This window comes from Gavialis gangeticus, unplaced genomic scaffold (genome assembly GCF_001723915.1).
Source record: "Gavialis gangeticus isolate Ggan-Ray unplaced genomic scaffold, GavGan_comp1, whole genome shotgun sequence".
Lineage (NCBI taxonomy): Eukaryota > Metazoa > Chordata > Crocodylia > Gavialidae > Gavialis > Gavialis gangeticus.
Window position 1 is genome coordinate 121544705 of NW_017729022.1, and position 27146 is coordinate 121571850.

Sequence of the window (27146 nt, forward strand, 5' to 3'; positions counted from 1 at the left end):
CTTGGAAGCCCATTCCAAATTTTGGCCACCCTTACCGTGAAGAAGTTCTTCCTGATATCTAGCCTAAATCTGCTCTCTGTCGGTTTGTGACCATTGTTCCTTGTAACCCCAAGAGGAGCCCTGGTGAACACAGCATCTCCGATTCCTTGCTGTGTCCCCCTAATGAATTTGTAGGCCACAAAATCACCTCTCAGCCTTCTCTTATGGAGGCTGAAGGGGTCCAGATCCCTCAGTCTTTCCTCTTAGGGCTTGTCCTGTAAGCCCCTAACCATACGAGTGGCCCTCCTCTGGACCCTCTCGAGTCTATCAACATCCTTCTTGAAGTACGGTGCCCAAAACTGGATGCAGTACTCCAACTGCAGTCTGACCAATGCCACATAGAGGGGCAGTATCACCTCCTTGGATCTATTTGTCATGCATCTGCTGATGCATGATAAAGTGCGGTTAGTTTTGCTGATGGTTTCGTCACACTGACGACTCATATTCATCTTGGAGTCCACTATGACTCTGAGATCCCTTCCTGCTTCTATGCTGCTGAAAGGGTCACTTCCCAGCCAGTAGGTGTGCTGGATATTTCTGCACTCCAGGTGCAGCACTCTGCATTTGTCCTTGTTGTACTGCAGGGGTTTATCTCCCATCTGGCTGCCTTTGACTCTCCATTTTGAATGATCAGGAACCCAGTGACAGCCGAGTTAAGTGGGAACAGCTTTCAGCATAAGACCGCAGGTTTGAACCACACCCCTGGGGCTGTGCCCACATACATGTCTTAACTATTCTGGTATGGTGCTCCAAGCTATTTGTAAAACCCTCTTTCCCATTTCTCAGGCAATGGCTGGCTTTAGCTCCATATACAGTCACTTTCACATTTACACAGGGTACCAGGCAGTCTTACAGTCTGCCCTGAGTTCCACGCTACCAGCACTTACAGTGTTACCAGTACCCAGGTGGAATAAAGCTGGCTTAGATGCGTCTGTACATGCTCTAATCACACCTCTGATTGCAGTGTAGACACTGAAACACATGTCCCATCAAGTCTTTTAAACATTGTACTCATTGTTTCCTTGTCTGCTGAAAGGAGGGTCATTTCTTTATTGACTTCCAAATTTTCCAGCCTTTCCTCTTCATCACTAACACATCTTGTTATTGTTTAGCACAGAAGATGTATAGAAGGCATTCACTGCCTTGCATTATTTTGACTTGAGAGCATTTTATGGCCAGCCAATGAGATCCAGGGTCTGGAAGCTGAAACCTCAGAAATTCAAGCTAGAAATAACATGTATTTTTTAAAAGAGAGCAGTATTGGAACAATTGGAACATTTACCTAGGGACACGGTGGAGTCTCCATCACCTGAAGCCCTGAAATGATGAATGGGCATCTATCTAAAAATACACACTGGGTGCAACTATATGTGCAATTAAGGCAAATAAACAGTTTGCGACGGAGTCGACTGCTCCCAAGTGCAGCATCTACATGTGCACCCAGGGCCACAGCACTTTGAGCCAGGTCCCCTCTGGCCTTCGAATTTAGAGATCCCCTTGAACTTTCTTTGCACAGATGCAAATAGGTCCCCAAGGAGCTAGCGTGTATGGAACTAGGCCCTTAGTGCCCACTAAAGACTGATTACACTTCCTAAGGATGCATTGTCAAGTGTGGTTTTGAGTTAGGAGACTTGGGTTCCTTCCCTGATCCTGCCTCCTGCCTCCTGCCCATCAGTGTGGTCTTCAGATATTTATCTTCTTTGTATCTCTCTGCTTCCACTGCACAATGGGAGACAATGGCCACCTGTGCAAAGCATGTTGAAATTCCTAGATGGCAAATACTACGTAAGTGTAATTAATTATTGTTCTCCAACAAGCTAAACCGCATTCTGCTAGGTATATAGTACTAACTGGTAGATGATGACATATTAACAGAGAAAGAACTGATCCACAGTTTGAGTCTAGTTCCAGGTTACAGTAAATGGTTCACTGAAAACCTAGTTTTTTTCTTCAGTGTCCTACCCAAACACTTTCTTTCACAGGAGTTAATTTTCTTTTCAATACACCAACTGTGCCAGCAGCAAGGTGGCCATTATTGAAAATGTTTTTAGAGTTTATTTAGTTTTAAAAATATTTAAATCTCTCGAATATTTATGCGTCTAGGCTGAACAGAACAGACAATGTTTTCTGGCTGAGAGGGTTTGTTTGTCTGCTTGCCTTTTTATTTTTAAATGTATCCCCTTTTAACTTGCTGCCTTGCCATGCTACCTTCAGGATCCTTATAGCACAGCTGTTAGGAGCGCTGTCATTTAGAATTCATATCCAGTGCCAGCAATGATAGTGTTATCAGTCCTACAAATGTAATGTACAACCTTACACATTCCCATGTGCTAGGAGATTTTGCTTGTTGTATAACTTATGTGTATACCTCCTCCACCTCCCCCTGCCTCCTGGGGAGTGCAAGGGATAGAGCTGGCCAGTAACTGGAGAATGGATCTCTGTAACTAGAGTGGAGAGGAAATCCCTTATGACAGGCATTGCAACTCTGTGTTCTGCGGTGTGATGAGAAGATGAGAGAAGCACTGACTTTGATGCCAATGTGGCTGTGCTGCTAAAAGGAGCCAGAAAGAGAGAAGCCATGAGTTGAACAAAATAAATCTGAGATGAAGCCTTCAGGCTGTTCTTTGCTGGACAGCTGCTTATAGCCAAGGGTGAGCTCCCAAAGCTGTAAAAAGTTGTAAATAGTTCCCTGACAGTGAACAATCTGCAAACAGTATAACCCTTTTTGAGGTTTTTATGAATGACAGTGCATAAGTGCTACCTGCATCCGTCTAGTATGCATACTGTACCTGTGACCCTTGGCTGAGTCTTCTCTGGGAATGGCAATCATCTCATAACAAAGCTATCATCCCCCATTTCACTGCACCTCTCTGCAGGCACTCCCATGTCGGCAGAGATGCTGCAATGCTGTGGAAAAGGACTGTACATTCCTTCATTACAGAAAGGTCACACTGTAGCTTTTGCATAAAGGGTCTCTATCGTATCTCCATGAGAGATTTGTACAGCTCATGTAAGGGTGAGATGTGATCATTTCCATGTCAGGCTAGAAAGTTCTAGGAAACTTCTTTCAGGACCCAGCTGGCTGAGCTCCATCATGCTGTTATGGTAGGTGCTGGTGCTCATAGTCTTCCAAGTTTTTTTGCTTAGCAAGTGAGCAGCTGCTCAGTTTTGGAAAGACGTGCTGTTTCAGTCTGCAGATTTCCAGGAAGAGGAAGCCATACAAATAGCAGGAGAGATTGATTTCTGTTTTGGTCTCTGGTTGGCATTTGGAATCAGTTCTTGAAGCAGAGTTTCTCCCTAGAAACTGGATAGTAGTGTTAGGCTGGGATTCGTGGAAGAAGAGATTGTCCTGCATGCTGTTTAACCACCGTTATTCCTGGGCTGGCATACATGCACAAATTAAACAAACTAGGGCATACCCAATCTCTGCCTCACTGATGTCTTCTCCGCTGGGAGCAGTGTGCCACTCTGTTTTCAAATAAATACTTGAGGTTCAGTACAAAACAGACTCTCAGATGTCCCTGCCACACTCTCCCAGTCTAATACACCACAGCTTCAGAGGCAGGTGAACTCCAGAACACCTGACTGAGATTTGCAGTGTAAACAGAGAAACCCTTAACCACAGAGCCAGAATGGATTAACTCTGCTAAATTCCTCAGCATGTTGGATAAGTTTGGCTCAGATTTAAAGTCATACCCAGAAAAGTGAGCATGGAGAGCCCCAGCAGGGTGAGCAAAGCTTCCAGCAGCCTCAGGGAATATTGGACACATCAGGGAATTGTGGCATGCAAACAGAATCTCAGATGGTGGACCAGAGTTATGCTATTCCAAACAATGAGGTCTAGCAAGAATCCTTGCAAGTCACTAGGTACAGAAACAAGTCCTTGCAAGCTCAGAGATATTTTAACTCTGGTCCCATGTGATCTCAGAAATGAAGAAGTTGAGACACATCTAAGGACTATTATTTATTTAACCAAGCAAAGGAGCCCTTCTTGCATGTGAAGTTCAACCCTGGCCTTGGAGCAAAGTAGGAACAGCCATGCTTGTTAGAACTAATCCAAGCTCTTTCACCATTATTTATTATTCAAGCTTTTGCCAAATCAGTGTTTTGCAGTCAGGGACCGTGGTAAGAAGCAGCTGGTACTGTGTCTTTGTTGACATAGTAACAACTGGCAAAGACTGATAAGGTTACTGAGGACCAGTGTTCAATTTGGTGCAGAGGTCAAGCTTGTAACATCAGTACCACAGCCCAGCCCATCTAGCCAAGAGTCAGAGTAAAGATGGTGAAGCCCTGCAGACATCTCTGCTGCACTCCATGGATGGACTATCCCAGTGGATAGGTACCAGCACCAGCCTTCTTCAACAGCTAGTGGCTATAGGAAACCAAAGAGTGCTCCAACAACCAGTAAGTTACAGCAGGCCAAGGGTTCTGGGCAGAGGAATAGACTGCAAGATTCAGCATTGGCACAAGCCCACAGTGAACTAGGGTCAAGGAAGCAAAGTACTGCCAAAACTGCATGCAGGAGAGTGAGGGGAAGCCATTCCAACCTGCTGATGGCCAGCCACTCCAGATGGCCATGCTGGTCAGGTGGATGGATAGAGCATCACCATGAACCCATCACAGATGCTAAGGAAACACAACTGTACCACTGTGATGTGTCTGACCAGGGCTCCCTGGGGTGGGCCTGGAGTGGAGTCCAGGTCTGATGAAGCAGAGGGAGCTCGTTGTCCAAAGGAAGATGATACTGACCCTGTGCATGTTCTTCCAGCACTAGAGACCATTTGTTTTTATTTTCTTTCTAGTGTGTTTTCTATCAGACAAGAATTCTAATCTTTTAAGGGACCCAATCCAGACCTCACAGAAAGTAAGAATATAAGAGATGCCACACTGGGTCAGCCCACAGGCCCATCAAGCACAGGCACTGTGTTTTACAGTGGCACCGAATGGATGCTAAAGAAAAGAGTATTTAGGCAGGTTCTATTTAGACTGATCCCTCCCCTGCTCCTTCCCCCTTACATCTTCCAGCATTTATAGGATGACGAAATCCTAATTTGGAGGTTGCAGCCTTAGTTGTCATGTGTAAAACCAAATGATAGATTTATTGAATCCTCTTTTGAACCTGGTTAAATTATCATCCTCTACAACATACTGTGGCAATGACTTCCACAAGTTAATTATATGTTGTGTGGAACCTCCCCCACCTTCCTTTTCTTTGAATCTGCTTTCTAATAACTTCATTGTATGTCCCATACTGCTAGTATTGTGAGAAATGATTCATAATGAATCCCTACCTACTTTCTCTGCACCATTCATAATTTAAAGCCCTCTATTATATCCACCTTCAGTCATGTTTTCTCAAAGACTTCACATGCCCCTGATTATCTTTGTTGCCCTTCTCTGTTCCTTTTCTAGCTCTGTTAAAACTTTCTGAAAGTGGGGGAGACCAGAACTGCATGCATTATTCAAGTCGGTGACATAATAATACTGTCTGTCCTGTTTTCAATTCCTTTCTTGATATTCTCAGCAGTCTATTTGCCTTTCAGACTACTGCTAAGCACTGAGCCAGTTTTCTGAGAAAAGATGTATCATAATTCCAAAGTCTCTTTCTTGAGTAGTAACAGAGAATGCGGAGTCCATCATTCCTTATCTCACATTAACTTCACTATGCGCTAAATCAAGCCTAACAACCCAGCTGTTACCCCTCCATTTTCTTCATTCTTGCATGGGAATATGTGAAATGAATGTTACTAACAAGCCAGAGCTCTCTCTGGGAAAGAGCATTTAGCCCATCATCCCCACTTTATCAGTTTCTTTTCAAGAACTTGTAAGACAAAATTATCTTGTGAGATTACAGTCCTTAAATAATACACATTCATCATGAACACTACCTCCAGAGCAGCCTCCTTCAGCTTCCATACTCACACTCAGCTTGATGCCTTTTCCACAGGGTTCTCCACTAAAGGAATGAAGGAAGGAAAAGCCTCTAGACTCTCTGGCTGATTCCTATGTCTAGCTAGGCTGAGAGCTGCCCATCCTAGGAGCTACCTGAGCTCCCACTGCACATGGCTGACAGGGTACAAGCAGGAAAGTCCCATCTCCTTACTCTAGAGCAGTCTGCCCCTGACTCCTGGTGACAGTATCTGTGCCTCGGCAGCCTATTGTCCTCCTGGCCATGGAGTTGTTGGGAAGCAAAGGCAAAGTCCACATAGGCCTGAAGCACCTGACTGCTGTAGGGGAATCTATGAACCTGCATTAAGCACCTGAGCTCCCTACACTGAACATGAGGAAAGTGAAGTGCCTAGGAGCAGGATTCATTTTTCAATGGATCAGGGGGCCCCAAAACTGTATCTTGCAGGGGACCCCAAAAAATTGTGGGCTGGCCCTGCTTGAAGTGGACTTTTGATTGGAGTCCTCAGTCCCTGAGAGAGAGCTGTTCTCAGTACCTGGGTGGCAAGTGGAAGGAGTTGGTAGAGAAACTCCTCAGAGAACAGGGATGTCATTGTATGGTGTGTCATTGGTTGACCATGGGGAAGGGCAGTGTTAGTATAGGGAAGAATTGGTGTGGAAAGGATGAACTGAGGCCTGAGACAGCCTGTTCATCAACTGAGGAGGGAAAGGGGAAAGGGAAAAGCAAAGCGGGGTTGGGGGGAAAGAGGCATGAAGGAGACTGGAGGAAAAGAAATACAGGGCCCCCAGCTGTAGCAGCCCAAGCTCATACTGCTGCAGCAGCAGTGTAGAGAGCCAGGACAGGTAAAATAGTGCACCCCGTCACCTTCTTTCCCCCTCTCTCCCCTCTCCAGTGGTTGTCACAAACTCACATCCTGCTCCCTTGGCACTGAAGAAGTTCAATGAGGAGCACTGGGGGAAAGGACTAAGGAAAGGGAAAGAGGAGGGTGAGTTGGAAAAGGAATTTTCCTGGAGTTTCCTAGGTCAATGTTAAGCTGATGAAAGACAGAGAATAGCAAGAAACAGAAAGGACAGAAGGGCACAGATTGAAGACCAGCTCCCCATTGCAACCATAGCACTTTGCAGGAAGCACTATGAGTTGCAATGATCTCCTGGAACAAACAGAAGTTCACTGTTGTGTCTGGGAGTTGGGGAATCCAGCTGCTTGCTGTGAGCCTGCAGCCCAGTCTCTGTAGCAACACCACACCCTGTCCCAGCCTGATACTGTTTTTAGAAAGGGAGGAGGAGAAAGGAAGTGGAGAGAGCTTGTTTTTGGGGTTCCCCATCCAGCACTGGAGGGTGGGGTGGGTGGATTGGAGCACCACCCCTTCCATCTGAGGAGGGCTCCAATACATCTGCCCCACCTTCCTGCACCAGCTGACAAAAGCCCAGACCAAACTCCCTCTGCTCCTTTTTCCCTCTCCCCTTCTGAAAACAGTGACAGGCTAGGAGCTTCACAAACACGAGTTTTGAAGCATGTTCATCTGAACCCTCATACAGTGAGGGTTCAGATTTTTGTGGGATTGGGCCCTTTTAAAGCAGTCTGAAGCCATGTACTTCTGTTTGGTCACGGGTGTAGACTGTGACCAAACAGCTTTCTGGCTATCTGGAGCTAGATCAGGCAAAAATTGTCACTTCCATCTGTGCCCTAAGAGCTAAGCCAGCAGTGTCTGAAGGAGGCTCAGGAGAGAGGGGAGTAATGGAAGACATGATCACCCTGCCTCTTCTCCTTGTCCCCATCTCTTTCCCCTCCATTCTCTCCCCCCTCCCCCTTGCTCATAGATTTGCCCTGGTTTAACTAACCTGTGAACAATTCTCTTCAGCTGGGGCAAGCTAACCCTGTACAGACAGGTTTGAACCCTCCAACATGTCCACACACAGGTCCACCCACTCTGTTGAACAGCCTTAAACTCACCCCTTCAGTAAAGCAGTGTCCCTTTTGTCCAAAAGTACTGGGGGGGGATGAGAAAGAGAGTGTGGGAGAGAGTAGATTTCACGTGCACACTCACACTCACAGAGTAAACAAGTGCACACATATGAGCAGGGCAGTTAGACACGAGAGGGGAAAAAACAGGATATGTGGAGCAGGGAATAGAGGGCAGGAAGTTTGGCCAGAGCTGGGGCATGGGGGAGGGATTTTGGGAGGGGAGGGCAAACACTTGACATGTGCTCTCAGGCTGTGTACACCTATACACTTCCTGGGGAGCATTGCTTCATAGCTTGCTGCAAAGCCTCTGCTGGAAAGTCTGGGGCCTGGCTCTGGAGATCCTCCTGGCACTCCTCAGAAAGGGACAGCCTAGCCTTCTGGCATTCCAGCAGGCTCTTACAATGGCTGTTTGATTAATGCTGCTGCAGCCCTTTAGATTTAAAACAGTATTGAGAAAAAGTCAAAAATTATGGTTATTACATTGCTTTGTAGAGTTGGAAGTCACATAGTAGCACAACACAGCACCACCACTCCTGCTTCTGCCAGGTGGGCAGGGGGCACCTCACCATGGTGGCGCAGGGCTCCCGGTGGTGGCACCAAGGCTCCCTGCCCTGCTCTGCCCTGCTATGCTGGGTCCTGCCCACTGGGCCATGCAGGCCCCCAGTGGGAAGGCAGCAGGGTGGGTAGCCTTGAGCCACAGTGAGCAGCCCACATCCACTCCTGCCCCATCCACAAAACCAGGGGGCATGTGCCTGCCCACTTCTCCTACCTTGGGAGTGCACACAGTGGTAGGGAGTTGTCTCCCTGCCACCCTCTGGACAAAGCTACCCATGATTCCATTCCACTCCCTGCCCAGGTCCCAAGCCGCAGGCCCCACGCACCCCCCCTGCTGGGCAGCGCCCTCAGCCCAGCCCTAACCAACTCCCTCCCTCCCTCACTATGGGGGCCTGAATCCTCCCTCCCGACTTATCTGCAGGGAGCAGCTCTCCATGCTGCCTGACTGCCACGTGCATGTGTGCATGCACACATGCACATGGTGCCCTCTGCCTGATTGCCCTCCTCCCACTCCCGCCAGCCCCTTGCAGGTTGCATCTCTGCTGGTTTGAAAAGGGAAACCTGCCATTTTCTGCATTTTTCGCCTTCAAATGACAAAATTCGGTTTTTACTGCAGTGAATGGAAAACCCAGATCCCTGCTAATCAGCTTCGAGTAGCAGCAGGGTTCACAGGACATGTTCGCAGGGTTAATAGGAAGTTCACAGGACACTCTCATCCCATACTTCAAGTACCATAATGATCAGTGCCTGCACGATCATGCTGTACCTTTTCTGCTTCAGGGTATCTATCATTGGCATTCAAGGAGGCCTCATACCTGTCTTGCCTACTGAGGCCAGCAGCCCCCACCAGGCCTCCCCTCACACTTCCTATCCTCTGCTTTGTTACTGACACCACAACAATGCCCCTTTCATTCCCCTCACCGACAGACTACTCCCTGCCTTCTTCTCTGCTGTTCTTCTGAGAACATCTTCCCAAATTCTCTTGCCTTCCTCAGTCGCTGCCACAAAAAATGATCACCTAAAATCTTCTAACACCAGTCAGCATGATCAGTCATTTTAAAGGTTAACTGTAGTGGCCTGCAAAATTCTTCTAAGTGGCTTTGCTTGCTGCTGCAGGGCCTGGACTTCTTGTAGAAAGACATACAGGATGGACTGTGTGTCTCCATAGCACTTTTACCTAGGCCACTGGACTACAGATCCTCTCTGTGCCCATCACTGCTGATATCATAGTACATTATGGCAGAGGCTAGAACTGCACAGTGACAAACTTGTTTCCATAAGCTCAGTGCCTTGTTCATTGTACAGGCAGGCAACTCATGGAGACTGAACCATGTATGTATGGACATCCGTAAGTCTGGCACTTGACCTAAATAACAATTTTTAACATCATTTGTCTTCATGAAAGATCTAATATCTATTGGAGTTAGTGGTAGCAAGTATTGTACGTGGTAGCAAGTATTGTACTCACACTCAGCCCTCAAAGAGCCTTTTAGGTCTTTATATAAAGAGAAATTACATCAATCAACAGGATGTTGCACAAAACATATGGAAGAGTATCTTGTTCTGTCTTGCCACCTTCTCTACTATGAATTACCACTAGCACAAATGGGTTTCAGTGGCAATTTACAGCATCAGGGATTGTGGCTTAGAGAACATAGCAACTTGGCAGCTTATATGACTGCACAATCAGACTGCAACAGTTAGCTCCCTCCTTAATGCCTACTATCAAGCCCTTCAGGCAGGTCATGGCTTTTCAGAGCTGAGACAAGATAACATATATTTGGGTATTGCAGTCATACCTCTGGGGATTATTCAGTATCCTGGTACCACAGAGCTGGGTTTCTGTGACACTTTGGGCACATCTATATGTCACCCTACGTCACCATAGCAACTTGCTACATCGCTGTATGATGCGCTGTGGTAACGTGATCCCATGAGTCTACAGGTGACCAGCAGCTACTTTGCTGTAGCAGCACACTCCCATTTTAGCACTCTGATATGGCGAAGTAATGGCTAAAACTAACTGTGCACTGTGCACACAGTGTAATCCAGGCAGTTATTGCACTGTGCTTTAGTACTTCCAAAAGGAAGTACTAAAGCATGGCGCAGAAACAATGTTGCTGTGGGGCAATATGTAGACACCCCCTTTTTCTCTTTTTTTCCTGCCCGACTAACCTTTCAGGTGCTAAGATAATTCTGTCAGAAAGCAGCTCAGCAACTTTGAGCCAAAGTACTGAGAAGCTGCTTTTTCTGCTGATGACTAAGCACACTTTACTGCCTCAGCCCCTTAACTTTCTGCAGATGGTGTTATAGTCCTTGAGAAGTGTCAGTATTTTACTTTCATTTCTTGTTTTCAGTCAGAAGCAGATACTGTAAGGCATGATTGTAAGCAAATGGGCACACAAAGCGGATGCTTAATCTGTGCATTTCTCATCTGTTGTTTATTGCCATACCTGATATCATGCAGTAGAGTTTGGGACAGAGTCTAATGTCCTTGGAAATTATTAAATTATTCTCCCTCCATAAATATGCCACAGGAGCCATTCACATACACTGGTCTTGTTCACCATGAGTAAAGGCAGTGGCATTGGCTGCTCTTTGGGAAATTCCCTTTTGCATGAGTCCACATCAGCCTCTGGGTGTTTCCCTATTTAAATATGGGAAGTATTGAATAAGTTGACAAGCACCACACCATACTCAGGTTTGTCACAGCAGCTCTGCTGGCTTTTAATGAGGCATCTTGCCTTACTAAATCAGAAACCAGGCCACAGCTTTCCATATTCTTTCAGGCTCAAGAAATAGGAGGAGGAAGTGGATCCTTGGTTATTGCAGGCTGGGGGAATACTCATCAGCAGGGATCAACATGACCCTCTGCAGACTGTGCACTGTGTCCCTGGGCACAGCTAGCTGTATATTTAAATTCCAACTATGCTTTTGCAGTGTCCTGTCCTTCACTGGAAGCCCCTATGGATGGCAGAAAATTTGGTACCAAGTACTTGGTGGACCATGAAGTCCATTTCACCTGTGAACCTGGTTTTCAGCTCATTGGTTCCAGCACTCGAGTGTGTCAAGCAAATGGCAGCTGGACTGGAGAGGAACCTCAGTGCAAAGGTACTTTTGTCTGTTCATTCCTTTGGTTTGAGTGGATGAGCCTTTCCTCATGTCATCAAATGGGCCTGGACATACAGATCATGTCACGGTTACATGAAGTGTATTTTCTGTGCAAGAAAGACTAATTCATAACCTGAGTTCTCATTTCATCTATTGCCTCCCTTTGGCTTGTTATGTTATTGCCCCAGCTCCAACTTCTTGAATAATAAGTAAGTGGGAGGTGGTGGGGCTCATTTTAAAAAAAACTAACCCATTAAGGATTTTACTGCTGAATATTATGCTTTTTATTTAGTGGCAAACAGGACCTGCAAACCTGGTGCTTATCTCAGTGTCATTTTGTTCTTTGCATTGCAAATAAATGCCAAAGACAGGAGAAGTTGAGTATCTCTGCCTGTCTTCTTCTACCTGCAAAAACACCCAGCTGGTCATTTGCAGGCCTTATTGAGCCTCTATGCTTGAATCTGGACTTGGAGGGTGTATACTGAACTGGAAAAAAATTGTTCAGTGTCCACTTACCTTTAGCTTGAAGCCTATCTTGAATAATAATGGTTGGATACAATGCATTGTAAACGATTCGTTCAGCTAGTTTTTAGATATGGACAACAGGATTCCATAGTCCGTACAGTGAGCCTCTCATCTATCTGTTCCCTTTTTTGTGTCAGTTTCATTTATTGTGCTTAGAGCTAAAGATATGAGCACAAAACTAGTTCCTTAATAGACAGTTTATTTCATAATAATAAATATCAGCTTCTGAAAAGAGGCTGGCACAGCACATCTATAATAATTCCCCTCGGATGCTTATTTGGAAAATTGCCTCTCTGTCAGTGTGTGACTGATCCAGATTTGACAAACATGAAAATTATATATAATTACATCTATTAAAAATAATTTACTGGGCAGAAATATACTCCATGATGGCTAACAGGCATTTGGCTTAATGCACCAGTACAAAATGTGTCGGGGGGGGGCCGTTGTTGTTTTTTTTGTTTTTTAAAGGTCTGTTTTTTCCCCCCCCAGAACTGCAAGGCTGATCAAAACTGGTAGATGTCTGCAGCCCTCTCTGTATCCCTCTAGCCACAGAAGAAATGCAAGAAAAAAAAAATCCTCCCTTACCAAAAGGAAGACCCCCAAAAACAAAACAAAAACCAACAACCTAGGAGCTTTTACTCAGAGCTGTTTGCCTCTGCTCAGGGCCAGTAGTCCAAGGAGCTGTAGCACTGGAGTAATGGTTCAGAACCCGAGTTCTGTTCCTTGCTCCGCTTCTCCTGCCTTTGCACAAACTACATGATCTCTCCTGAGCTTCAATCCTCCCTCTGTAAAATGTGGACATGCAAGAAACATCCCTCTCAAATGAGGTTCTAATTCTCACTTACATTATTGTAACAGCTACAGATCAAGAGGGTTGACACCTCTTCCACCCTTTCACTGCTGTGCACAGGACTCTGGGCCAAATTCTAGTTTCATTTACAGCACTTCGTAATTGGTGTAACTGCACTCACTTCCTTGTGATGACTCGGAGTGTAAGCCAGTGTTAGTGGGATTGGAGCCTGGCCTTATGCCTGTATTTACCATACTAGTCAGGGAGACCTTTGGTATCTTGCAGTACATAGTTCACCCAGTGACCTGCCTCATTTCAAGCATGCTGGTGTTTCCACACCCTTAAGCATGGTGGGTTGTAAGGAAACTGGTTAGAGGGGAGGCACATTTACACTAGCCCAGCCTCTGGCACCAGGTTATTTGTTCAAGATTGTCCCTTCCACCCAGGATAAACACGTGTGACACTGCAGATCTAGGGCTCTTATCCAGATAGAGGGGGAGGAACATCTCTCTGCATGTAGAAGAGGCATGAGCTGTAAGAATACACGGAGCCAGGGTTCCCCCTCCCCTGCATCCAATAAGCTGTTCGCCAGATCACCTGGATACTCAGGGATAGGATTAGGGGGCCAAAGGGGAACCTAGGACTCTCCCCGATTCATGTTTTCACTACCAAGGATTCTGCTGTAGCTTTCTGCACTGAACCAGACTGCTGGCATTCTCCAAAACTACACACAGTAACTGCAGGGGGCAGATAGCGTGATCCTATGACCCCCCCCCACCCCAAGTCCATAGCAAAGCTCCCATTGTGCTCAGTGAGCCAGGATCTGGCACCCATTCCTTCTCCCCATTCGTTCCAAATTCCCAGCAGGAAAAAGATGAGAGTCTATAGCTCAGGTCTGTGCAGTGGTGATGAAAGCATTCATTTTAGAGCATTTTTGAACTGGAGCAATTTTACCACCACCATTCCCCCCCTCCCCATGTGATTTCATTAAATACAAACCTCTGCCATCTGCAGGCCAGTGCACTAGCAGACTGAAACCCCTTGAGCCTAAATTCTTGGCAGTGATCCACACCATTTGCAGCATTCAACCACTACAAATAGGCTGGAGACTAGCCAGAGCACCTAGACAGGGGATCCCTCCAGTGGGAGAAGAAATCTCCAGTGGGTGTAGACTAAGAGTAGCTGGCTTCTGCATGCCACATGGCACATGGGACAATGCTGTGTACTGTGGCCATGTCAGTTCCCTCATTTTAGCAGCTCTTCTCTGGCTAAAGGCACCTTAGTGCCAGTCAGCAGTGGTTTTTGAGATTACAGCAAGTTGCAAGACTAATCTCAAGCTCTGGAGGGTCTTGGAATTGACCCCACACTTAGGGTCACAGGGAATGGAGGTAAGGAACCAGTAGCAAAGCTGGGAGGAGTGAGCAGGGCTGTCACATGCTGCCCAGCCATAGGAGCAAGTCAGATGCAGCCCTTCACTCAGTGTATCTGGGAAGCAGGGGGATAAGTGGAATGGCAAGACATAGTTTAGGCTGATTTTAAAACTAAAGCAGTAAAAAAAAAAAAAAACCCATACACACCACACACACAGTTTGGATATTTCCATCTGAATGGACATTGACCACATGGATCAGCAGAGGCTTGAACTCAGGAGAACAATGCGTTATCTGGGGCTTTTTCCGCTGTGTACAAGTCACTTCATTGCCTCATTCCTCAGTTTCTGCAGAATGAATATAATACAGATTACTGGCTTTATAAAAAGAGATCCACAGATTACAACAACATCAGTATTCCTCTTGCTATCTGCTGTTTAAGTCAGTACCCTCCTTAAACTTGCTTTTCGAGTCCTAAAATAAGTCAGTCATCCCCAAAACTCAGAATTCCTGCAAAAGCTGCAAGGAAAAGTTTAGAAAGAGAGCATGGATGAGGGGGCAAATGCCTATGTAAGCATAAAATAAGTTACCCAGATAATAAGCTGTCATCCAAGTGATGCTGTCTGGGTGGGAGGGCTCCAAAGATAGGAATCTTTTTCTTAAAAAAAAAAAAAAAGTTTTCCCAATTATAAAATAATCATGCAATATGATGCACATTAATAACATCCAGTATAGATGAACAACCACCATATCAGACGCATACTTTTGCAAATATGCAATCCACAATCTGCATCCCCATCAATTAATTCTTGATGGTTTTGTGTTCCACTCATGGGGAAATACCTATTCTCCTTGAGATGAGAGAAACCCTTCCTGCACTGTATGGAATTCTTTGATTTTTGTCATGAAGTAAATAAGAAATGTTGTCCACATCACAAACTTCCCACAGCTTGACCCAGTCAGCAAGGGGAGAGGTTCAGCAAAGGGGCTGGAGATCAACTCTAAGATGCTTTGGCAGAGCTATGAGAGAGAGAGGGTTTGGGGACAAGCCCTACCCCCTGCTAGTCTTGAATCTATTTAGTAGTTTTTCTTCTCCAGTGATCTGTAGGGAATCATTTAACTTGGGCATTATTATACAGTTAGGCGTGTTTAAGTTTGCTACTATTGGATATAAATCATGCAATTTATTCTGGATAATGCCCACGTAGGAGTCTTTCCAAGCCTAAAAAAATATTTCACCCTCCTGCAAACATACAGTTCCTGTAGTTCACACACTGAGACTCAGTGAGTGGGGAGTTTCAGATACTACACAGTGAAAGTGCTGTTTGTTTAAGGGAATTCCATCACATTGTCCAAAATGCTAATGGGCCATTAAGCTACTAACACATACCCCCTGCATTGCTGTAATCGTAGAATGCTATAGCTTTCTATTAGGGCTTGCAAATGGAAGTCTCAGGAGATTATCTCAGCTATGTTAGGCAGGCTGACAGCCTGGAATCCCTGCAGAAAGAAAGTAGAATGAGCCATTGAATCCTCCCAGGCTCATTACACACACACACACACAATAAAGGTTTCTTTATGAGGCTTTCCTTGACATGAGAATGCTTGGCAACCAACTTTGGCCAGGGAACCCTCTCCTTGTTGAACACCTGTGCAGTGACTCTATCTTGCATCTGCATCCAAAGATGTTATCGCCTTCTGTCTCTTGGTCCTGGCCCCTTGCACACAACTGCTGTAGAAAGAAAGATATGGGGGTTAAGGCTTTTTGACTTCTTGTTCAGAAACTTCATGGTCCAGCAGTCCTTAAATATTCAGAATATGCTATTGGTGACCAAACAAGCTGAACTTTTAGCAGCTGCTAAGGACTTGTTATCCATGTGGAATTCATAGCCTGTTTCCTCACTGACATTCCTCTGAACTAATGACTTAAGAACCGAACACACTGAGCAGAGGTGAAACCACTGCCTAGGTAAACAGGGATTTGGAAGCATTCCGATCAGACACAGCAAGACAAGTCTTCTGGTCGTAGTTTGCTTCCATCAAATTTTTAAGCTGAATGAAAAGTCCTGTTTAAATGCTTTGTTAAAACAAAACACTTGGGAAGCTTCCCAGTCTCAGTCAATAACAGTCTGGTATCTCAAGATGTGGAGAGAAGTAGTTAGCCATGTCAGTCAGAAGGCATGGTAGATATGCACCTTTTATAAGTTAGCTAACCAAGGTATTTAGAGAGAGCACAAGCTTTCATGAAAGCAAAGTTCATCTCATCAGATGCTGTGAAAGGATGTGCACAAAGCAGAGAGAAATTAAAAATAGAAAAGATGGGGGCAAGGTAGGGGTGGAGAGTGCAAGAGATTAGTGCTAGAAGAGACAAGAAAAAGAGCAGTAAACCCATAAGAACAAAGGGTATCGCAAATACAAATCCAGGTAGTGAGGTAAGAATCCACAGGCCCCATTTAACACAGTCCAGTTTGTGAATAACAACTTGTTCTGCAATTTCTTGCTATGCAAACAGCTTCTTGGGTTCAGTCATCTTTGTCGTTTGACTATTCAAGATAGTTTTCAGATAGATTGGCTGGGCAAACTCTCTTTACAAATCACAGCAAAAGCATTTGTTCCTCCCAAAATAATAAGTAGTATTCTGAAAGATCACTTGACCGGTGCTATTAGACAAGCTGGCAGTGTTCCTAGTGATACACATACAGACTTCAGCCAATACAGACAAATGCACATAACTGCAGCCTCTAAGATAATACTTGGGAAGTTATATCATGCAGTCATAACACCCCTTGACAAGGGATGGATTAATTAAAAATCCAAGCCATGATTTTCAAGGATAGCGGCTTTGGCTTAGGCTCCCGAGGCCTAGAATCCCACAGATATGGTTCCTTGGTCATCTACATACCTGTTTGGTTTTGAACCCTAAGGGCACAATCCATAAGGGACTTAGGCTCAACAATATTGAACACTGAAGGGCCTCTCTCTTAGCACCCCCTGCCAGCCAGCAAAATCCACAGCCTAGGACAGAGTGCTCAGGTTCTACATAGTGTGCAGGCAGAAACCAGTGCCTCTGGATGGGATCCACAAGAGCCAGGACAGACTGAGGAAAGGGGTATAGCTTAATCCCATGCCTCAGAGTGAGCAAGGCACTGAACTCCTGGCAGCCATAGCCACGAGCCCTCCTCTGGGATGAAGTTTCCAAGCCAGCCCTCTCTCTCAAAACAGAGCTGGAATAGCAGGACGCTCCCTTTTACCCAATAGCCAAAAGTTAGAGCACTTCCTGGGAGACCCAAATTCAAATCACACTTCTGACAAAGAGGACCTAAGCCTATGGATGACCAGGCTACAGCATAGTCTGGAATCAGGCACTCTTAGTCTGCACTGACCCTGGACATGCTTTCACCACAGGCAAGGACCAAAAATCAGGTTTCTCCCCAGCTAGCCAAGTGCCCTAATCACAAGGAGGTACAAGCTGTCTCACTAAATCTCTGCCCCAATGAATATTTAAGTAACTAGGCAAAGTAGAAGAGCTTTGACAGGAAGGACTGATGAAGATCCCCCTCTCCCCCAGAATAGCTTAGTGGTTAAGGTTATCTCTTGGAAGATGGGATCTTTGATTTCAAGTACAGCAAGGCAGAGGAGGGATTTGAACCTCTCCCAAGGGAGTGCTCAGACCACTGGGCACTTGGCTGAAGGGGGAAGGGGAGGGGATGTTCCTCCTCTGGTTTTAGGTTGCACAAAGTCTGGTTTAGGAGGCATGTTATCAGAACAGGCAGGCAAGACAGGTAGGGCAACACCTGTTCTGTGAACCCCTTGAAGCCTACACACATAATAAGCAAAGAGCTGCTTGCAGATTACAAAATGAAGAGGTATAACCATCACAAGAGAGGCCAAGTAGCGGATTGGTGGGTGTTAAGGGAACTTTACCAGGAAAATGTAGGGATCTAGAGTCTGTGTTATGATCTATAATTTTGGACTTAGGCCCATGCGGTTGCAGTTAGTCACTCAAGACAATATTAAGGCTCCCAAATCTCCGAATTTTAAAAGCACGAAGTACCTGTTACTTTCCATTAATACTTTAAGAGGTCTTAAAAACCTAAGCTTAGGCCATTGTTTTTTTTCTAAATCCTAACCCAATTATTTGTTGGTGGTGACTTTTATTATATTTGGTGTATTGTTATTACAAGTTATGGGTTTGACCCTGAAGACATTTTAAGGCAAAGCTCCCCTGAGCTCTATAGTGGGGCTATAGGATCAAACCTTGAGTTAATGAAATACAATCCACAGAATCTCTTTTAAAACATTTTTCTCTGCTCAGATGTCAGCAAATGCTCTAGTCACCCCTGCCAGAATGGTGGAACATGTATGGAAGGAGTACACCAGTACAAATGCATTTGTCCTCCAGACTGGACTGGAGCCAACTGCCAGTACCAGACACAAACAGGTATGTAATTTGCTTTGGCATGAGGGGGCATGAGAAGAAAGAAAGGCAAACAATGAAGTAACAGTCATGAGCCACTAACCAATCTCAGGTATGTAGACTCCACCTCAGAATGATGATAACTGACTGACATTGCAATGGCACTTAAGATGCCAACAAATATGGCCTTTGTGTTGCCATAAGGCAAAACAGACACCCATACCCCTTGTTGGGCCACAAATGTCCAAACTCGGTGGCCATGATGAAAGTGGTATCAATTTGTGCTACTATTTAGTAGCAGAGATCTATTTACTTTAGGGTACAAGAAGACAGGCAACCCAGAGCTGCCTACACTTTCTAGCTGCCCCCCAACAGGTAATCCATGGGTTTAAGGGACCCAGTCCCACCTGGCAATTCCTAGCATGCACAGGTCCAGGCCCCTCAAGCTCTGGGAAAATACATCACCCATTGTTTCACAGTATCAATGAGCGAGACAATGGGCAATGTGCATTTCACCCAGTGAAGCAGATCAGCTGCACCAGGACATATCCTAGCACAGCTGATCCGCTTCATTTGGCAATATCTATTTCTAGCCTTCGAGGCTCTGTTCTCACACTGTGCCAGGTGCTGTACAAACATAACAAGAAGGCCTGTCCCAAATGCCTTGTAGTCTAAGCAACTGTGCTTCATGAACCTTCAGACACCTGATAGTGTCTAATCAGGAAGAAGAAATGTCATGAGGCTGAGGGAACCAGCCATGCAGTATGATTCATGAATAATAAATATTGAAAGTTAACAGACTATGAATAAGTTACTGCCTGGATGAAGCACCCACAGGAATCTGCCTGCTTACTAGTGCCTTCCCAACCCCACTTCACCTCCTATGACTTGCCTGCTATAACTTCAGTGTTGTTTTTTGTTGTTGGGGAGGGGTCCCTGTGAGTCCATAGTCACATCATGGGCTGATCTGTCTATCCTAACCAGCCACACCCGGAGCCCTCTGGCTTCTCCTAGTACTTCCCCTTTGAAGGGGACATCCACATAGGATTCAGCACTTGTCAGGTTCTCAGCATCACTGCCTTGGCCCCTTTTTTCCTCCAAGGCCACACCCTCCATTTGAGCCCACCAGTCAAGGCCTCAGCCTCCCAGGTTCAGCCCTACCACAGCAGTAAGCCCCTTTCTAGAGTCCACTTTCACCTCAATCATCTCTGCCCCTCTGTCTCAGGGCTTCAACTCTGGTGCTAACTGCAGGAAGGCTGCCCCGAGGCACCCCTGTCCATGGTCTGCTCCTCCCCTTACAGCCATAATCTAGTCCTCTGGTAGATTTAACCAAAACACAAATATCCACCCAACAGCTGTAAAACAAAAAAATCCTCCCAACTCTGCATTAATACTTCCCTGTAAGCTGGGAGTTCCCCTTGGCCTCTTCTTCACAGCACGCTAAGATTCTTCTAGCGCTGGTCAGCCTGCCTCCTGCAACAGCTTTACACAAGAGCTCCTCACCCTGATGCCTTCAGGGCCAAACTGACTCTTTCCAGCTCAGGGACTGGGTTTCTATTCCTCAACCCAGCCCCTTTCCAGTCACCTGATTGGCCCTTTTTTTCCTCTTTCCCCAGGGCCAGGTGCAGTTAATTGCCTCATTAGCTGCTTGATCCCTGGCTCTTTTACCGATTCAAGCCCTCCTAGTAACATGGGCAGAGCTTCCCAGTTACACTGGGTATTATTCCTCTAAATTATCAAGGGAGTACCCATAAATATCAAATCAATTCATATAAAAAGAAAATAAAGATTGGCTTGCAAATGATTCTTTATTCAACAATGGGACTTGATTTACAATGAGCATTCTTCAGAACAAAGACTACAGCTATCTCCATGAGTGGCATTCCTTCAAAATGAACATACATACAATTTCATCTGTGTTGAAATGAACATTGTTTCTGGGGATATACAGTAGGCTGGGCTTTGGGATTAAAAGTGACGTACATGAATGCAACCTGCGACTCTTACACAGAACGTTGTGAGCTACACCTCTGTTATACTGAGTAACCCATTATTTTGTTTCTTTTTTTTCTTTTTTTAGATATTAGGATAAAACAATACAATCCAGATCTGAGTTTCATTTAGCTGATCATCCTGAAAGCCTTGTAATAAGCAAATGTTCCTAATGTGAGGATCAATACGAATTGTAATGCCCAGGTTAGAAATACATGAACAATAAACTGAAGTCACAGGAGTCTGCTAGGAAGATAGGGGTACCATTTTCAAAGGAGTCTTAGCAACCCAATGGAACCAATGGGCAGGGAGCCTGCTTCAATGCACCGGAAATCCAGCGCATCACAGCAGACTCGATTAATCAAGTCTGCTGGAGCATGGAAATTGATGCTCTTGCTCTGGCAGCTTTTTGCGTCATGTATATCAGCATCCCTGTGTGTCTCCATGCTGAAAAAATGGCAGCAGGGCACTTTGGAATAAAACACATTCAATGAGCTTTATTTCAAAGTACCCTGCCGCCATTTTTTCATCATGGGAACGTGCAGGGATGCTGATACACATGACGTATAGGCACTTTTAATTAGCGCAGCTTGCTGATTAAAGCACCCGGTGCTGCATCCCAAACCACATGTAAAAATGCCTAATGGTACCAATCCCTTTGAGGATCTGGGCCTTACGAGTTTAAGCCTCAGTGGCTATCACTGAGGCAGAAACTCCTATGGGTCACATATTTAGAGGGATTTTGCTATCTATAGATTCAGGGAGGTGCCTACTCTACTAGATGCATTCTGTCATCTCTAGGCACTTTATATGTATAAAAATCTTGTCTGAAAAGCCTAGGTGACTTAGACACTTTAGAAAATGTTAACATAGGGCTATAAACCAGTTGTCTTTAATCCCTTTAAAGTTTTCTTTCATCTCTCTCAGCACCACCTTCATGGAGTGTTACAAATGACCCTGCTTTCAGTCGTAAGCCACGCTGTGCCAAAATTGACAGGACACAGCACTGTAGCTGTGAGGCAGGTTTCCACATGAGTGGCACAGCAGACAATAGCATTTGTCAAGGTAAGAGAAAAATCAAGATAATCTTACACAAGTCCCATTGCAAATATACCAACAATGCAGTTGGGCACTTAAGTATCCAGAAGCTGAAATCCTGGATACTGACTCATTTACTGACAATTACTGTGCTTGGAAAGGTCTGTGTGTTGCCTGAGAAAGCATGCAACTGATCTGAACCTGGTTTTATTTATTATACTTTTGCAGAAGGACTGCAGCTTTTTTCTTTATCATGCCATGCTGTAAGCAGGTCAAGAATGTGGCACAGCTTTGGTACTCTCCTGCATATCCTCTTAGGTTTGGGGGCTGGAGACAGGAATCCATGTTTCAACATACATGAAATTTTATGGGATCTTCCTACCCTTCAGCCATGGTTTTTAAAACTGTGAAGTAATTTAGATTGCCACAATTTCGGCAGGCCTGACCTGAGGCGCCTTTAAGACTCATATTTTTCAGAGAATGGGTGCTCAATATTTTATGAAATTCAAGAGTCTTTAAGGTGTCCCAAAAGCAGTACTAAAAGGTAAGGGTGCTCAAAATCACTCATCTCTTTGTGGGGGTGCTGGTTGTAGCCATGTCGATCTAAGGACATAGGCAGACAAGGTTCTTTGGGTAAATGTGATATCTTTTATTAGAGCAACTAGATAGTTGGAAAAATTGTTCTTGTAAAATCCTCAAAGGAAATTTACAAAACGCCTTTCATAGACCAGCCTGCAAGCCTCACTTCATAAATCTACTGGATACAAAAAATCATGAACTAAATATAGACATTGGATTTATGGCACATTATAACCTGCCTGCCATCCGATAACCCAGGGGTGGGCAATTATTTCAGCTGGAGTGCCACTTAATGAGGTTTGGTGAACTTTCGAGGGCCACATGGGTAGGTAGCCCCATCCCTTGACAGTTGCCCTGCCCCTAGTCTCCATCTTGGGACCAGAAGTCCCTCCCCTTGCCCCCCACCCCCCAGAAATACTAATTTCAGGATCAGGAGGTGCCATCTTAGAACCAGAAAAAAAAAAATCATATACTAAAAGTCAAACATCTACCATAACATATTTTAATTTTATTACAAAAAATAGTTTTGTCATGATTTGTGTTTGTGTACTGTATATATCAGTGATTGCATAATAGCTGAAATATAAAGTCTTAGTCTTGTATATTGTGGGGGGGGGCATGGTAGGATGTGTGTGCATGGCTAGGTGTGGGGGAGTGTCTGATGGGGTGTGGGGGGTGTATATGGTGGAGTATGGGGGTATGTGTGTGAAGGGGGTTGGTGAGGGGGTGCAGCTGTGTGTAGGGGGGCAATAGAGTATGTTGGGGGTGTATATGTGGGAGTTGTGGGGGCAGGGCATGGATGTGTGGCATTTGTGGGGTGTGAGAAAGGGTGGAGAAGTGTGGGGACCCCCTCTTCCCTCATTGCACGCAGCTTTATAGGTGGTAGCAGCAGCAAGCGGGGATACTTGGGGTGCTTGTGCCTGGCACAGGCAGGTGCCTGGTGGCGTGCAGACTTGACCAGCACTGCATATCACAGCAAAGAGCACAGCCTCTACCAGGCCACCTCTTTTGTGGGGGTTCCCCGCCACGTATGAGTAGCTCCCGCACTTGCACACCACTGTAGGGAAGCTCCATGCCTTCGCCACTCCCTGCCACACAGGTCCCGGGACTCTGCCAGAAGGAGCCTTGGTCCCTGCTTCCCTGTGGAGTCCTGGGACCTGTGTGACAGGGAATGGTGAAGGCAGATGGCTCTAGCTTCCCTCCAGAGGTGTGCAAGTGTGGGGGCTGCGCATATATGGTGGGGACCCCCCACAATACAGGCAGCTGCACTCCTCACTGCAATATGCAGTGCCAGCTGGAGCTGCGTGCCACCGGGCACCAGCACCTGTGCTGGGCATGAGCACCCTGGGACCCCTGCCTGCTGCTGATGCTGCCACCACCTGTGGGGCTGCACACTGTGAGGGGAGTATGGGGGGACTTCCCACACCTGCCCTGACACCAACACCCTGCCTGCCTGAGTTATGTGCTGCCGCCACCCCCTGAGTGTGGGCTCTGTGCTGCCACCAGCCCCAGCCCCGTGCTCCCTGCCTCTGCCCAGCGGCAGCTCCTCCCTGGCTACACTGCTTCCCTACCTGCTGCCCAGGGCAGGCAGGATGCTGGGAAGCTGAGCAGGTCCCCTAGTGACTGCAGCAGCAGCAGCTCCACCCAGAAGCTGCACGCTGGCCGTGCTGGGCCCTTCCATCCATGAGGATGGGATTGAGGTTCAATAGGGTATGCTGGCGGGGGGGGGAGGTATACATGGGCACCTCACTCCCACCCTCATGGGCGGATTAGCTGGGTGGAGCACAATTCGTTGGTGGGTGCCATGGGCCCGATGAATGTGCCTGGTGGGCTGGATCTGGCCCGCGGGCCATATTTTGCTTGCCCCTGTGATAACCCCAGGTAACCTCTCTACATTTTACCAGCTGCATAATATCACCAGGTCAATGTTCCTCCCTTCCTGCCGCCAGCTACCTGTCTCATATCTATTGTCTCCCATGGCCCCTGTTCCTCGCTGCCACATGCTTTGCATTCTCACAGACCCGCATTTTGCATATTGGCTTCTGTTCCACCCAGGAGAACACAAAACAGCAGACTCTCCCTATCCCTGAAGAAGGGTGTTTGTGCCCAAAAGCTTGCAAAGAACAATTTTTCCAGCTATTTATTTGGTCTAATAAAAGATATAACATTTTCCCAAAGACTCTTGTCTCTTTATAGAATTTTGTGAAATCTAATCTATCTTTTGAGTTGAATTCACAGGCAGCATAGCTGCTGCCTTTCTCTGGGTGTCTCCAAACACCGCTCACTTGCTGTTTTAGCAGGCATAAATATTCTCCTTGTTTCTTTTTGCCCTGAATGTACTTTTTAATCTTATTTTCCTTTTCAGCATGCTCATGGATGGATCCAGGATCCCAGCCACACCCCCTTCAGCCAGCAGCGTGGTGTAGTCCTGGTGAAGACAGTGCATAGTGCATGTACCACACTGCTGAAGGTGGTGTGACTACATGCCCTCACTGGGATCTCAGGTTCCAGGGAGCTCTGAGCTCAGGACTGTGTCAGAACAGCACCTGTTTGGAGCTGTGAATATATTGTGAGCTCTGTGATGGGGTGAGAACTGCTGCTTCTCCCCAGCCTTTTCCCATCCTCTCTGCCTTCCTCCCCTGCTGACTTCAACATCAGGAAGAAAAGCGGAGAGGAGATGAGTGGTGGCAGTGCTCAGTCCTTGCTTTAATGCAGCTCCAGTGTCCAGCAACTAAACATCACTGCTGCTGCTCATCTCCTTTTCCCCCACTGCTGCTGAATTCAGCAGAGGGGAGGGAGGAAGAAGGGGAAGAGCAAACAACAGTAGCAATCATCCCCTAGGCTCCAGAGCTGCTTGAAAGCAGAGACTCCAGGCTGCACTGACCAGCCAGTGAGCTCAGAACTTAGAGCACATATGGAGCCCTGGCAGAGGCTGCTGCTGCTGACACGCCAGCGAGCTCAGAGAGCTTTCTGTGCATGTGGCATACAGCCAAAGGGGGCAGGGTTCAACCACACTCCCCCTCACCTGCTGAAGCTGCCCCTGTGCATGCCAGATTGAACCGATTCCTTCAGTTGCAGTCTCTGCCTTGCTCTGTACTCAACTCTAATTTAATAAATTACAGAGCTTTGGGCCAGGTAAGTGCTATGTGGGAAACCTTCAAAAAAAAAAACCCAGGTGATACTTCTGATGGTTCAATAGGTGACAATTTCCCTCAAAGTCAGCAATGAAATACTGTCCCACCATGTTGGTAACAGATGCTGCTACTGGAAGAGCTATCATTTAGACAGACATAGAATCAAAGTCTGAAAAGCCATTAAAGAGCCTGTGGTATTTATTGTGCAGGAAGGGAGTAATAATTACAATACATCCTAAAATTGCTTTGCATCCAATATATCATATAAGCTATCACTTCAGTTTCAACTGGATAAGTCATGGAGGCCCAAACTTTGTGGTACACAGGGCTAACTAAGATCTTACCAGCAATCCAAAACATGCAGATACATTTGTACATACTTGTAAGATAAAAAAAAATGAACTGTATAGCTTTAATAGCTGCTTTAACTTGTATCTTTGTTTAGTAGACAATGCTTGCTGTTAGATTCCACTGGCAAGAGAAACCTTCCAGAAGATTAGCTTTGTCCTGATATTGCATTTCTTGGTACAGGTAATATGTCCTTGCAGGCACCAGCAAACCTTTGAGTTGTAGTTCTTTCTTTTTGTGATAAGCCACTCTCTTCCCTGTATTGCCCTAATCCCTTGTGCTGCATTATTTGTGCCTCCCAGCCCAAAGGTGCCTGTGGTTCAGGACTGAATGAAAGAATCCTGATTTATGTAGTTTAAAACTTGTATTTCAAAGTGCCTTGTCCTCCATGAACAAATGGGACTAATAATTCCAGGCATTATTATACCTAGCCAGAGGTAGTTAGCCACGTTGGTTATTGTACCCAGATAATTTTTATACCATTATTATTCGGGCTGTGCAAAACGGCACCATTCCGTTTTGATTTGCTTTTCAACATTTCAATGGAACAGCGCTTCATTTTGAATTTCATTTCGATTCGAAACTGTTCCTCTGTTCAGTTTCAATGTTTCACCCATAGGCTATAATGGGGACGCTTGAAACAGCCTATAACTTTGTCATTTCTGGCCTGATTCAGATTAAACTTGCAGAAATGGTAGCCCCCCCTGAGGCCACAAAGCCTGCCAAGTTTCAAGGAGATAGGTGCAGGGGTTTGAGGGAAACTGAACCTCAAGCTGTGGACAAGAGAAACTTGTCCACATGGGTGACACTGTGTTTGTGTTAAAGCGCAGCAGGATGAAAGCTGCAGGGATGGTAGCCCCTGCTGAGGCCACAAAGCCTGCCAGCTGTCAAGGAGATAGGTGAAGGGGCTTCTGGGTTCTGGGGCCCTGCACCTCTGGCTGCTGACAGGCAAAACTCGTGACATGGGTGCTTGTGCAACTGTGTCTGTCTTGGGGCACAGGGGGGTGAAAACTGCAGGCCTGCTAGGCCCTGCTGCGGTCACAAAGCCTGCCAGCTGTCAAGGAGATAGGTGCAGGGAGAGACTGGGTCCTGCATTTCTAGCTGTTGACAGGCAAAACTCGTGACATGGGTGGGTGACACTGTGTGTGTGTTAAATTTCGCCCTCACTCAACTGACCCCAAGGCAGGAAGCAGGGCAGTTCAAACAATTCTGCCTTTTATGCAGTTTTTCCATCCCTCCCCCAGAGCACTGGGATTGGAAGAGACCTCAGGGAAGGATCATAGTCACTGGCCAGCTGCCCAGTCAATATGAGAGTAGTCCTTCCCCACCTCTTCCCCCTCCCTCTCCTTACTTTCTGTTTCCCTGCAAACAA

General features: G+C 46.1%; 1 protein-coding gene and 1 long non-coding RNA gene across 2 annotated transcripts in view; one reads left to right on the forward strand and one right to left on the reverse strand.

Annotated features, from left to right (window-relative positions):
• Positions 1 to 10163, reverse strand: part of LOC109296630 — a 16008-nt gene extending 5845 nt beyond the window's left edge. The window contains exons 1-2 of the long non-coding RNA XR_002097006.1: positions 10152 to 10163; positions 9096 to 9106 (exon numbers count right to left, since the gene is read on the reverse strand). This is a non-coding gene — a long non-coding RNA (uncharacterized LOC109296630). The remainder of the gene's footprint in view (positions 1 to 9095; positions 9107 to 10151) is intronic.
• The window catches only part of FBLN7 (fibulin 7), a 57515-nt gene that overhangs the window by 17129 nt on the left and 13240 nt on the right, over positions 1 to 27146 (forward strand). The window contains exons 3-5 of the mRNA XM_019516113.1: positions 11408 to 11578; positions 18582 to 18707; positions 21603 to 21740. Of these exons, the coding sequence (XP_019371658.1) occupies positions 11408 to 11578; positions 18582 to 18707; positions 21603 to 21740 (435 nt within the window). The remainder of the gene's footprint in view (positions 1 to 11407; positions 11579 to 18581; positions 18708 to 21602; positions 21741 to 27146) is intronic.